General features: G+C 41.4%; 1 protein-coding gene across 7 annotated transcripts in view; it reads left to right on the top strand.

Annotated features, from left to right (window-relative positions):
- The window catches only part of LOC124041116 (AN1-type zinc finger protein 4-like), a 44,834-nt gene extending 31,521 nt beyond the window's left edge, over positions 1 to 13,313 (top strand). For 6 of the 7 annotated variants that reach the window (XM_046358307.1, XM_046358309.1, XM_046358308.1 and 3 more), the window contains 2 exons: positions 8,942 to 9,059; positions 12,625 to 13,313. In XM_046358307.1, the coding sequence (XP_046214263.1) occupies positions 8,942 to 9,059; positions 12,625 to 12,760 (254 nt within the window). In that variant the 3' untranslated portion in view covers positions 12,761 to 13,313. The other variant, XM_046358310.1, reaches the window with a different exon arrangement.
- The last annotated feature ends 204 nt before the right edge of the window (positions 13,314 to 13,517 follow it).

The following is a 13,517-nucleotide window of genomic DNA, read 5'->3' as shown; positions in this document are numbered from 1 at the left end:
CTAAACATTTTTAGTTGACATGGGCTAATTGGGACACCAGGTAGTCTGGTGGTTAGAGCGTTTGGTCAATAGCTGAAAGGTTGCTGGATCGAATCCCCGAGCTGAAAAGGTTAAAAAAAATCTGTCGTTCTACCTCTGAACAAGGCAGTTAACCCACAGTTCTCCGGTAGGCTGTCATTGTAAATAATAATTACTTGTTAACTGACTTGCCTAATTAAAGGTAGTCAATTATTTTGAAATGTTTTGCGTATCAGTGACTGTCTGCTGACGCAAAATCAAATTATGAAGTTGCACCTTATGTACTAACTGGAAACAGTAAATTGAGACCCCGACTGAGTTGCTAAATTTATATATTTAAAAAAATGTAGATCTGAGATCCTTCCAAAGGTGGGCGGGCTGCCAGTTGCACGCCGCCGTGTTACATCATGAATTCAAATTGGATTCAATATTATTTTACCCTCACCCAACTACACACAGTAACCCATAATGACAACGTGAAAACATGTTTTTAGAAATGTTTGCAAATTTAGTGAAAATGAAATACAGAAATATTGCATTTACAGTACATAAGTTTTCAGACCATTTGCAATGACACTCCAAATTGCGCGCATGATCATGATCATCCATGAGATGTCTCTACAACTCGATTTGAAGTCCAACTGTTGCCAATTCCATTGTTTGGACATGATTTAGAAAGACACACCTGTCTATATAAGGTTCCACTGTTGACAGTGCTGGTCAGAGCAGAAACTATACCATGAATTCCAAAGAACTGTCCATAGATCCCTGAGAATTGTGATGAGGCATATGTATCTGGGGAAGGGTTTAAAACAATTTCCAAGAGCACAGTGGTCTCCATCGGGAAATGGGAAAAATATGGAACTACCCAGACTCTGCCTAGAGCTGGCCGTCCGACCAAACTGACCAACCTGGCAAGAAGGACCTTGGTCAGGGAGATGACCAAGAACCCAATGACCACCCTGACAGAACTACAGAGTTCCTTGGCTGAGATGGGAGAACCTGCCAGAAAGACAAGTCTCTACAGCCTATCACCAATCTGGACTTTATGGGAGAGTGGCCAGACTGAAGCCACTCCTGAGAAAAAGGCACAAAACAGTACACCTGGAGTTTGCAAAAAGGCATGTGAAAGACTTTGAAAGATTCTGTGGCTTGATGAGACAAATGTAACTCTTTATCCTGAATGCAAAGCGCTATGTCTGGAGAAAGACAGGTGGTGAGTTGTGCCTGGTTAACACCATCCATACCGTAAAGCATAGTGGTGGCAGCATCATGCTATGGGGATGCTTTTCAGGGACTGGGAGACAGGTAAGGATAGAGGGAACAATGAATGAATGAAGGAAAATCCTTGATGAGCACCTGCTTCGGAGTGCAAATGACTTCAGACTGGGGTGACGATTTATGTTCCAACAGGACAATGACCTCAAGCATACAGCCAAAGCAACGCTGGAATGGCTTCAGAACAAGAATGTGAAAGTCCTTGAGTGGCCCGGCCAAAGCCCAAACTTGAATCCCGTTGAAAATGTGTGAAAAGATTTGAAGATTGCTGTTCACCACCGCTCCCCATTTAACTTGGTCATGGGTGCACCTCAGCCACGCTCAAGGTCCTAAACGATATCAAAACCGTCATCGATAAGAGACATTACTGTGCAGCCGTATTCATCGACCTGGCTAAGGCTTTCGATTCTGTAAATTATTGGCAGATTCAACAGCCTTGGTTCCTCAAATTATTGCCTCGCCTGGTTCACCAACTACTTGTCCGATAGAGTTCAGTATGTCAAATCGGAGGGCCTGTTGTCCGGACCTATGGCAGTCTCAATGGGGGTGCCACAGGGTTCAATTCTCGGGCTGACTCTCTTCTTTGTATACATCAATGATGTCGCTCTTGCTGCTGGTGATTCTTTGATCCACCTCTATACAGACGACACCATTTTGTATACCTCTGGCCCTTCATTGGACACTGTGTTAACTAACCTCCAGACGAGCTTCAATGCCATACAACTCTCCTTCCGTGGCCTCCAACTGCTCTTAAATGCAAGTAAAACTAAATGCATGCTCTTCAACCGATCGCTGCCAGCACCTGCTCGCTCGTCCAGCGTCACTACTCTGGACAGTTCTGACTAAGAATATGTGGACAACTACAAATACCTAGGTGTCTGGCTAGACTGTAAACTCTCCTTCCAGACTCTTATTAAGCATCTCCAATCCAAAATTAAATCTAGAATTGGCTTTCTATTTTGCAACAAAGCATCCTTCACTCATGCTGCCAAACACCCTCGTAAAACTGACCATCCTACCGATCCTCAACTTTGGTGATGTCATTTACAAAATAGCCTCCAACACTACTCAGCAAATTGGATGCAGTCTATCACAGTGCCATCTGTTTTGTCTACAAAGCCCCATATACTACCCACCACTGCGACCTGTACGCTCTCATTGGCTGGCACTCGCTTCATACTCGTCGCCAAACCCACTGGCTCCAGGTTATATACAAGTCTCTGCTAGGTAAAGCCCTATCTTATCTCAGCTCGCTGGTCACCATAGCAGCACCCACCCGTAGCATGCGCTCCAGCAGGTGTATATCACTGGTCAACCCCAAAGCCAATTCTTCCTTTGGCCTCCTTTCCTTCCAGTTCTCTGCTGCCAATGACTGGAACGAACTGCAAAAATCTTTGAAGCTGGAGACTCTTACCTCCTTCACTAGCTTTAAGCACCAGCTGTCAGAGCAGCTCACAGATCACTGCACCTGTACATTGCTCATCTGTAAATAGCCCATCCAATCTACCTTATCCCCATACTGTATTTATTTATCTTGCTCCTTTGCACCCCAGTATCTCAACTTGCACATTCATCTTCTGCACATTCTACCATTCCAGTGTTTAATTGCTATATTGTAATTACTTCACCACCATGGCCTATTTATTGACTTAGCTCTCTTATCCTACCTCATTTGCACATGCTGTATATAGATTTTCCTACTGTATTATTGATTGTATGTGTGTTTATTTCATGTGTAACTCTATGGTGTTGTTTTGTATCGAACTGCTTTGCTTTATCTTGGCCAGGTTGCTGTTGCAAATGAGAACTTGTTCCCAACTAGCCTACCTGGTTAAATAAAGGTAAAATAAAAAAATAAACTTAACAGAGCTTGAGGAAATCTGCAAGGAAGAATGGGAGAAAATTCCCAAATCCAGATGTGCAAAGCTGATACAAACATACCCAAGAAGAATCAAAGCTGTCATCGCCGCCAAAGGTGCTTCGACAAAGTATTAACTCAGGGGTGTGTGAACTTATGTAAATGAGAGAATTCTCATGTTCACACACGTTTGTGCACACACAATGACATATACACACCATGCAATGAGCCAAGGACAGGCTTGCAGTACATCTTTGAGATCGGCTACATTGCAGTCGGCCTGCACAGATCACTAATCTGCAAATGACCTTGCATCCGAAATAACAACTCATTATGTAATCAAGATGAGCGATTCTATGTCTCTCTTTGCTCAAACTGATTCTCTTCAAATAGCTCATCTTCGTGTGGCTGGCCTTTGAGAACGTACCAGTGTTTCCTCTTGAAACATTTGTAGCAGTGGGGGAAAAGGTCATCTAGGTGCGGTTCAAGGAGGGGTCCATCTCCCCTTGTTTTGGGGGTCTGGGGTCTCCCCCAGAGTAATTTTATGTAGGACTGAGAAGCTCAGTTCTGGTGAATTTAAAAGGATGCTGACACCATCTAAAATAGAATTTCCACCTCTAGAAATGATCCCAATAAATTATGTTACAGTAGCAATGTGTAAGTTGTTGGGCGACCTGACCAAATTCACATAAAAATGTGAGTTATAGATCTATCTTTCTACTTTTAAGCAAGTCTACTAAGTGGTATGTTGCTATTTCTATGCTTCCTGTTAAGTGTTGTTTTTGCATCTTTTACTTTCAGTTTTGACAAACCTGCTGAAACAACTGTTTGTCAATGATGGTACAATGATTCTCTACACTATACCAGCTTATTTTGTCACATAAACTATAGTTTTAGCAACCAGGAAATGGTTGCTAAATGGTTGCAGAGCGATTTCTTCTTCTTAGTGCAATTTTAACATATTGGACCATGCATATAGCCAATAGATGGTCCATATTATTAGGTATGCTATTAGCAATAAGCATTATCACATGTAGCCCAACTGATGCAATCACATTTTATTGGCTGCATACACATATTTAATCAGATGTTGTCGTGGGTGTAGTGAAATGCTTGCAGCATGGTGGCTATAAATAAATAGTCTGAAGCATGGGGTTGCCTATAATATCTGTATTTAGTAAGCATGTCCCATTTTTTTATATTTTTTTGTTGTTGCATTAACACAGTGAATATAATGTACCTGTAGAGTAACTTGAGGTGAAACCCCATGTTCAAGAATGGCCTTTGTCCCTTTAGTCAGATTACAACGGTTCACTTTCAGGTATTTGAAAACTAAATCATCTCCAAAGCGTAGTTATTTTTTTTAACAAGCCATCGAAAGTTGTTTGCAATTTCAGTTTAATCCACCTGAAAAGAAATGACAAATAATACAACAAATATTGTGGTTGAACTAAATAGATAAACCAGACAATAGATACACCAGACAACTATGTAGTAGGGTGGTTTGTCTAGTCATTACTTGTGGTGTCCAATTTGTAAGTCGCTCTGGATAAGAGCGTCTGCTAAATGACTTAAATGTAAATGTAAATGTGTTTGCAGAGGGAAAGTAAATGTGGACCGTTCTAGCATCTTCAAATCTTTTTTTCATATTCCATTTTTTTGGGGAGCGTGGCAGCAGTGATTTTGCTGTGGCACAGCGCCACAGCTAAATGACTGCAGCAGAAACAGTGTAGTACATACTGTAATAGTATATCAGAGCAGATTAGTGAGGAGGACATAACATCCAATCTCATGGCCCATTGCCTACCTGGTTGGGAGATTCTCCTGTCTGCTGTGTCACACTAACCTCTGTTTTATATCGGTCCTGTTACGCCTGGGCTTCACCCCTATATCTCAGTCTGTCTTTCTCTGTCTCTCTCTCATTCTTGCTCTCTCCTGGTCTTGCGCTCTCACTTTCTCTGTCGCTCTGTCTGTCGCTCTGTCTGTCGCTCTGTCTGTCGCTCTGTCTGTCGCTCTGTCTGTCGCTCTGTCTGTCGCTCTGTCTCTGTCGCTCTGTCTCTGTCGCTCTGTCTCTGTCGCTCTGTCTCTGTCGCTCTGTCTCTGTCGCTCTGTCTCTGTCGCTCTGTCTCTGTCGGTCGCATAAGGCATGGGAAACGTGTTAAAATTGCCAATCAATGCAAGTGAGGTAGATAATATAAAAAAATGAAATAATCAATCAAAATAAACAGTAAACATTACACATACAGAACGTTCAAAACAATAAAGACATTACAAATGTGATATTATGTATATATACAGTGTTGTAACAATGTACAAATGGTTAAGGGTACACAAGGGAAAATAAATAAACATGAATATGGGTTGTATTTACAAGGGTGTTTGTTCTTCACTGGTTGCCCTTTTCTTGTGGCAACAGGTCACCAGTCTTGCTGCTGCGATGGCACACTGGAATTTCACCCAGTAGATATGGGAGTTTATCAAAATCAGGTTTATTTTCGAGTTCTTTGTGGATCTATGTAATCTGAGGGAAATATGTGTCTCTAATATGGTCATACATTGGGCAGGAGGTTATGAAGTGCAGCTCAGTTTCCACCTCATTTTGTGAGCGGTGTGCACATAGCCCGTCTTCTCTTGAGAGCTATGTCTGCCTCCGTCGGCCTTTCTCAATAGCAAGGCTATGCTCACTGAGTCTGTACATAGTCAAAGCTTTCCTTAAGTTTGGGTCAGTCACAGTGGTCCGGTATTCTGCCACGGTGTACTCTCTGTTTAGGGCCAAATAGCATTCTAGTTTGCTAAAAAAAAAAGTAAAAACTTTCCAATGTGTCAAGTAATAATTAGTTGGTTTTCTCATGATTTGGTTAGGTCTAATTGTGTTGCTGTCCTGGGGCTCTGTGGGTTGTGTTTGTGAACAGAGCCCCAGGACCAGCTTGCTTAGGGGACTCTTCTCCAGGTGCATCTCTCTGTAGGTGATGGCTTTGTTATGGAAGGTTTGGGAATCGCTTCCTTTTAGGTGGTTATAGAATTTAACGTATCTTTTCTGGATTTTGATAAGTTGTACACTGATATTTTTGCTGAATTCTGCATGCAGTCTGAATTTGGTGTTTGTTCCATTTTGTGAAGTCTTGGTTGGTGACCTGACCCCAGACCTCACAACCCTAAAGGGCAATGGGTTCTATAACTGATTCAAGTATTTTTTTTTTTAGCCAGATCCTAATTGGTATGTCAAATTTATGTTCCTTTTGATGGCATAGAATGTCCTTCTTGCCTTGTCTCTCAGATCGTTCACAGCTTTGGAAGTTACTTGTGGCGCTGATGTTTAGGACAAGGTATGTATAGTTTGTGTGCTCTAGGGCAATGGTGTCTAGATGGAATTTGTATTTGTGGTCCTGGCAACTGGACCTTTTTTGGAACACCATTATTTTGGTCTTACTGAGATTAACTGTCATCGCCCAGGTCTGACTGAATCTGTGCAGAAGATCTAGGTGCTGCTGTAGGCCCTCCTTGGTTTGTGACACAAGCACCAGCTCATCAGCAAACGGTGGACATTTGACTTCAGATTCTAGTAGGGTGAGGCCGGGTGCTGCCGACTTTTCTAGTGCCCTCTCCAATTCGCTGATATATATTTTGAAGAGGGTAGGGTTTAAGCTGTATCTCTGTCTCACCCCACGGCCCTGTGGAAAGAAATGTATGTGTTTGTTCTTTGCCTATTTTAACCGCACAGTTTGTGTACAGTTGAGGTCGGAAGTTTACATACACTTAGGTTGGAATCATTCAAACTCGTTTTTCAACCATCACAAACCACAGCAAAGGACCCTGTGAAGATGGAGGAAAAAGGTACAAAATAATCTATATTCACAGTAAAATTAGTCCTATATCGACATAACCTGAAAGGCCGCTCAGCAAGGAAGAAGCCACAGCTCCAAATCCACCATTAAAAAAAAGCCAGACTACGGTTTGCAACTGCACATGGGGACGAAGATTGTATTTTTTCCCTCTGGTCTGATGAAACAAAAATAGAACTGTTTGGCCATAATGACCATCATTATGTCTGGAGGAAAAAGGGGGATGCTTGCAAGCCGAAGAACACCATCCCAACCGTGAAGCATGGGGGTGGCAGCACCATGTTGTGGGGGGGCTTTGCTGCAAGAGGGACTGGTGCGCTTCACAAAATAGATGGCTCATGAGGGAGGAAATTAGGTGGATATATTGAAGCAGCATCTCAAGACATCAGTCAGGAAGTTAAAGCTTGGTCGCAAATGGGTCTTCCAAATGGACAATGACCCCAAGCATACGTCCAAAGTTGTAGCAAAATGTATTTATTTATTTTTATTTCACCTTTATTTAACCAGGTAGGCTAGTTGAGAACAAGTTCTCATTTGCAACTGCGACCTGGCCAAGATGAAGCATAGCAGTGTGAACAGACAACACAGTTACACATGGAGTAAACAATTAACAAGTCAATAACACAGTAGGAAAAAAAAGGGGAGTCTATATACATTGTGTGCAAAAGGCATGAGGAGGTAGGTGAATAATTACAATTTTGCAGATTAACACTGGAGTGATAAATGATCAGATGGTCATGTACAGGTAGAGATATTGGTGTGCAAAAGAGCTTAAAAGTAAATAAATAAAAACAGTATGGGGATGAGGTAAGTGAAAATGGGTGGGCTATTTACCAATGGACTATGTACAGCTGAAGCGATCGGTTAGCTGCTCAGATAGCAGATGTTTGAAGTTGGTGAGGGAGATAAAAGTCTCCAACTTCAGCGATTAAAAAAAAATAATATTATTTTATTTATATTATTATTTTTTGGCTGCAATTCGTTCCCAGTCACAGGCAGCAGAGTACTGGAACGAAAGGCGGCCAAATGAGGTGTTGGCTTTAGGGATGAATGGCTTAAGGACAACAAAGTCAAGGTATTAGAGTGGCCTACAAACCGGACTCAGATACACCAGCTCTGTCAGGAGGAATGGGCCAACATTTCACCCAATTTATTATGTGAAGCTTGTGGAAGGCTACCCAAAATGGTTGACCCAAGTTAAACAATTTAAAGGCAATGCTGCTAAATACTAATTTAATGTATGTGAACTTCTGACCCACTGTGAATGTGATTAAAGAAGTAAAAACTGAACTAAATCATTCTCTCTCCTATTATATTGACATTTCACATTAAAATGAATTGGTGACCCAAAATGACCTAAGACTGGGAATTTTTACTAGGATTAAGTGTCAGGAATTGTGGAAATCCTTAGTTTAAATGTATTTGGCAACTTATTACTTCAAGTGTGTGTGTGGTGTGTGTGTGTGTGTGTGTGTGTGTGTGTATATATTACCCCTTTTTCGTCCTACTTTAGTGGTATCCAATTGGTAGTTAGTCTTGTCTCATCGCTGCAACTCACGTACGTTCTCGGAGAGGCGAAGGTCGAGAGCCGTGCGTCCTCTGAATCCCAACCGAGCTGCACTGCTTCTTGACACGATGCAGTGCCTTAGATGCAGTGCCTGCTCCACTCGGGAGGCCCTCGTAAACTTAATTAACATGGGAATCATTTCTATCTGCTGCGAGGAGTGTAAGATTGTGATCACAATTCCCTCACTGGACCCAAGGGAGGACATTCAGTGGAGAGAGCCTCTTCTTTTATGTGTTACCTTGTTTAGTTTCCTAACTATCACCATAATTTAAGAGTGACATATTTGATGTTAATATCACCGCAGTGATCTTGGCTTACTTTATTTTGATTACTCAGTTAGAAAGAACATATCTTCTTATTCTGGTCTCCTCCCTCCAGGCCCCCCTGCATATCACCTGCCTTCAGTCAAGGTTCCACTGGCAAAGAAGAAGAAGAAATCTAAACACTGCTTCCTCTGTGGCAAGAAGACTGGTCTGGCCACCAGCTACGAGTGCAGGTTCACCTCTCAATTCTTCTATCATTCTCCCTCCCTACCTGCCTCTCTCTCCCTCATTAATCATTGTATTTCAATCTTGTCTGTCCAGTCCTAGGTATGCCAGGAGTTAGTTTCATTAGTCGTATGTACTAGGATTGAGAAGCTCAGTTCTGGTGACTTTGAAAAGGACATTTATACTTCCAAATGAATAAAAATTAAATGTTGCTGACACCATCTAAAATATGATTTCCACGTCTAGAAATTAGCCCAATAAATTATTTTAGTGTCAATATGTAACTTGTATAGCGACCCGATCAAATTCACATGAAAAGTTAGATCTATAACTATCATTTTACTTTTAAGCAAGTCTACAAAGCGGTATATCTTTTCTGTGTTGCTATTTCTATGCTTCCTGGTAAGTTTGTTGTTTTTGCATCTTTTACTTTCAGTTTTGACAAACCAGCTGAAACAACTGTTTGTTAATGATGGTACAATGATTCTCTACACTATACTAGCTTATTTTGTCACATAAACTGAAATTAGGCAAACTATTATAGTTTTAGCAACCAGGAAATGGCGGAGCTATTTCTTCATAGTGCAACTTTACCATATTGGACCATGCATATAGCCAATGCATGGTCCATATTATTAGGTATGCCAGGAATTAAACTTTGATGTTTTATTAGTTGTATTTACTAGGGCTGGGGGGGTTTGAAATAATTTCACATTGTATAGTATCATTCATCAGATATTCGGATATTCAAAACAGGTTTATTTATTTTTTAAGTACTTTTTAACCTGAGAATTGCTGCGTGAGGGAGAGAGGATGGTGCGCTATTGCTGCAGCTGGCTCCGGATGTTATATTTGGGAGATGTGTGTGTGTAGCGCGCAGACATAGGGAGAGACACCATCGCAATTTGGCTACAGCCAAGACTTGCTGACTAGTAGCAGCCACAATGTTATTTATCATCCCATATAATAGTGCATGTCTTGTAACCTAGAGAAGCTATAGCTAGCCAGCCAGCCAAGCTAGCCAGGCTAATTGAGGCGCACATCCTGCGCTTTCTCTCAACCCCATTCAAATTAAACAGCCTACCTGCTGGTTGCTCATTGTCTCCTACTCCTTCTAATTGGAAACTTTTTATTCCAAAAATGTATTCCATATTCCATTGCATTAGTGAACATCCTTCTCCACATTGAGCCTCTGCCACTTTGATTGGCCAACATTAACAACAAGCTACACACTGAAGGCTACCAGTTGGCTACCAGTCTTCTTTTTTTATAGGGCACACCATGCACGTCATAAAAATGTAAATGTTTGTTTTAGTAAATGCATTATTTGAAATGTCATTGTATATGCTTGTATGTCACATGGATATTTGAATTTAATGACAGTTTTCAGTGTTAGAGGCATATGAATACTAACGTCTTTTTGAAAAAATGTAGCCGTGTACATTCCTAGCATGTACAGGATACACATGGTATTTACCGTCCAACAAAATGCTTAGTTGCAGGTTCCTTCTCGACAATGCAATAATAATAATATGAACATAAAGATAATGTCTCAGTGGAATAAAATAAACGTTTTAGCATAAGTATAATACAGGAAGGCACAATATATAGTCCAATATTTACACATGTTTTGGGGAAGGGGGATTGTTCATGTCTAGGAGTTTGTCATCAACATGATATCACATGCTGGCTTAAGTCTCCACCAACACAACTCTATTATCTCTTCCCCGTCTCCCCTCTTCCTTTTCCTCCTCCCTTCCTCTCCCCGCTCCTTGTCCTTGCTTAGAGAACACAGTGTGTGGTGGTGACGCAACAGAGTAACTGGAGCTGTGTAAACTCCTGGTCATAACGCTTAACCGTCTGATGTTGGAGTCACGCTGTGTGCTAAAGATTCTAATTGTACTTGGACTAACTGTACTTGGGCGCTAACTGTGATAGTGTTACACTTGGTGTGTGTGGTTGAAAGTAGGACAGTTGTGTGGTAACACGCCCCTAGTCTGTAGTTTCCCCTTCATCTGAAAACGGATCTGAAAATATAGCTAGTTATAGTTAAATGTGGAGGGTGCCAAAAAAAATTATCCAGGCGTTAAGACAAAGGAAAGGGATCCCTGTATATAGTATGCTTACTTTCTCTAGTTCTTATTTTTCTGTTCTACCTTGTGTTATTTTTAGTACTACATTGATATTGATTACTGCATTATTGGGTTTAGTTCTTGCAAGAAAGGCATTTCACTGTACTTGTGCATGTTACATTAAAACTTTAAACTTGAGGGGAGGAATCCAGTTTAGACCAATGAGATGCACCATCCCATGGTGTTATGAGTTAGGATGAAGGAAAGGAGATGGTGCACCCATGGTGTTATGAGTTAGGATGAAGGAAAGGAGATGGTGCACCCATGGTGTTATGAGTTAGGATGAAGGAAAGGAGATGGTGCACCCATGGTGTTATGAGTTAGGATGAAGGAAAGGAGATGGTGCACCCATGGTGTTATGAGTTAGGATGAAGGAAAGGAGATGGTGCACCCGTGGTGTTATGAGTTAGGATGAAGGAAAGGAGATGGTGCACCCATGGTGTTATGAGTTAGGATGAAGGAAAGGAGATGGTGCACCCATGGTGTTATGAGTTAGGATGAAGGAAAGGAGATGGTGCACCCATGGTGTTATGAGTTAGGATGAAGGAAAGGAGATGGTGCACCCGTGGTGTTATGAGTTAGGATGAAGGAAAGGAGATGGTGCACCCGTGGTGTTATGAGTTAGGATGAAGGAAAGGAGATGGTGCACCCATGGTGTTATGAGTTAGGATGAAGGAAAGGAGATGGTGCACCCATGGTGTTATGAGTTAGGATGAAGGAAAGGAGATGGTGCACCCATGGTGTTATGAGTTAGGATGAAGGAAAGGAGATGGTGCACCCATGGTGTTATGAGTTAGGATGAAGGAAAGGAGATGGTGCACCCATGGTGTTATGAGTTAGGATGAAGGAAAGGAGATGGTGCACCCATGGTGTTATGAGTTAGGATGAAGGAAAGGAGATGGTGCACCCATGGTGTTATGAGTTAGGATGAAGGAAAGGAGATGAGGAGAGGACTATAGAGCAGTCAAGGGGAATACTGGAAATGATGATGCAACAACTTTCAATACTGTGCCCTTGGATGACTCCTTAGCCCTAGCTGCCTAGCACGAACCATCACACTTTTTTTGTCTCTATTTCAGTTCCTCTGGGATGGAGAAGGGATAGAGGTCTGAATAAAGCTAGATATACACTGCATTTGTAAAGTGTTTTGTTATTATGGGGTGTTGTGTGTAGATTGAGGGGAAAAACAACTTAATCAATTTTACAATAAGGCTGTGACATATGAAAATGTGGACAATCAATGGGTTTGAATACTTTCCAAATGCACTGTCGCTGCAGGCTTTCAGTATAGTGTTACCAATTGGTGTTCTACTTATTACTATTGTTCAGTAGAAATCTGTTATATCATCACACTTTCAAATCCCCTCCAACTTCGGGAGGTTTAAAATGGAACAGTCACAGCCATACTGTCTGAATAGGGCTGTTGTGTTATTTTTCTCAGGTGTGGTAACAACTTCTGCGCCACCCACCGCTATGCAGAGACCCATGACTGCACGTACAACTACAAGAGCGCCGGACGCCGCTTCCTCCAGGAAACCAACCCCATCGTCAACGCTCCCAAGTTGCCCAAGATCTGAGCCCCTCCCCCCCCCCCCCTCTATCCCTGCACTCCTCCTTCCTCTGTGATGGAAAATAACAGATGTACCTGAATGATTTAAAAACAAAAAGAAAGAAGGAACATAATCACCACTGTGTGCTTTTAAATTGACTTAACAACTTCAAAACGCCAAGTGTGAACAAAACGGAGAACACAGAATATTAGCAAATTGACTTTAGTAGCTAGCTGTTTCCTTCGCTCTGGACAATGTGAACGAACTGTTCATCCGCTTTTCCTCATACAGTAACCTTGATCGTTTTCCATAGCAGGGAAGTATTGCATGTACATTTGTAGTTTTTAAAGCAGAATGTCTGTCTATTTCATGTTTTAACAGAAGTGCATGACTCCAAGCGTATAATGTTATATCTTTATATTTTTTGATTTATCAGATTGTTTCTAAACATAGGACTGCAGACCAGTCTCTGAGAGATGCACTTTAGAATTATCATATTTATATACCAATATTTGACTTTGACATTTTTTCGAGGGAAGGCTGCTGTTTTACTTTTTGTAATGAAGTGTTTTTGTTGTCTTACTGTATCATGTTTTTATATCCAGTACCTATCTCTCCTTTCCCCTGCTTCTATGGGCACATACAGTATCAGTCAAAAGGTTGGACACACCAATCAATCCAGGGATTTCTTTATTTGTACTATTTTCTACATTGTAGAATAATAGTGAAGACATCAAAACTATAAAATATCACATCATGTAGTAACCAAAAAAGTGTTAAACAA

The sequence above is a fragment of the Oncorhynchus gorbuscha genome, linkage group LG08 (assembly GCF_021184085.1).
Source record: "Oncorhynchus gorbuscha isolate QuinsamMale2020 ecotype Even-year linkage group LG08, OgorEven_v1.0, whole genome shotgun sequence".
Lineage (NCBI taxonomy): Eukaryota > Metazoa > Chordata > Actinopteri > Salmoniformes > Salmonidae > Oncorhynchus > Oncorhynchus gorbuscha.
Note: the sequence above shows the minus strand (reverse complement) of the source record. Positions and strands in the feature narration are given on the sequence as shown.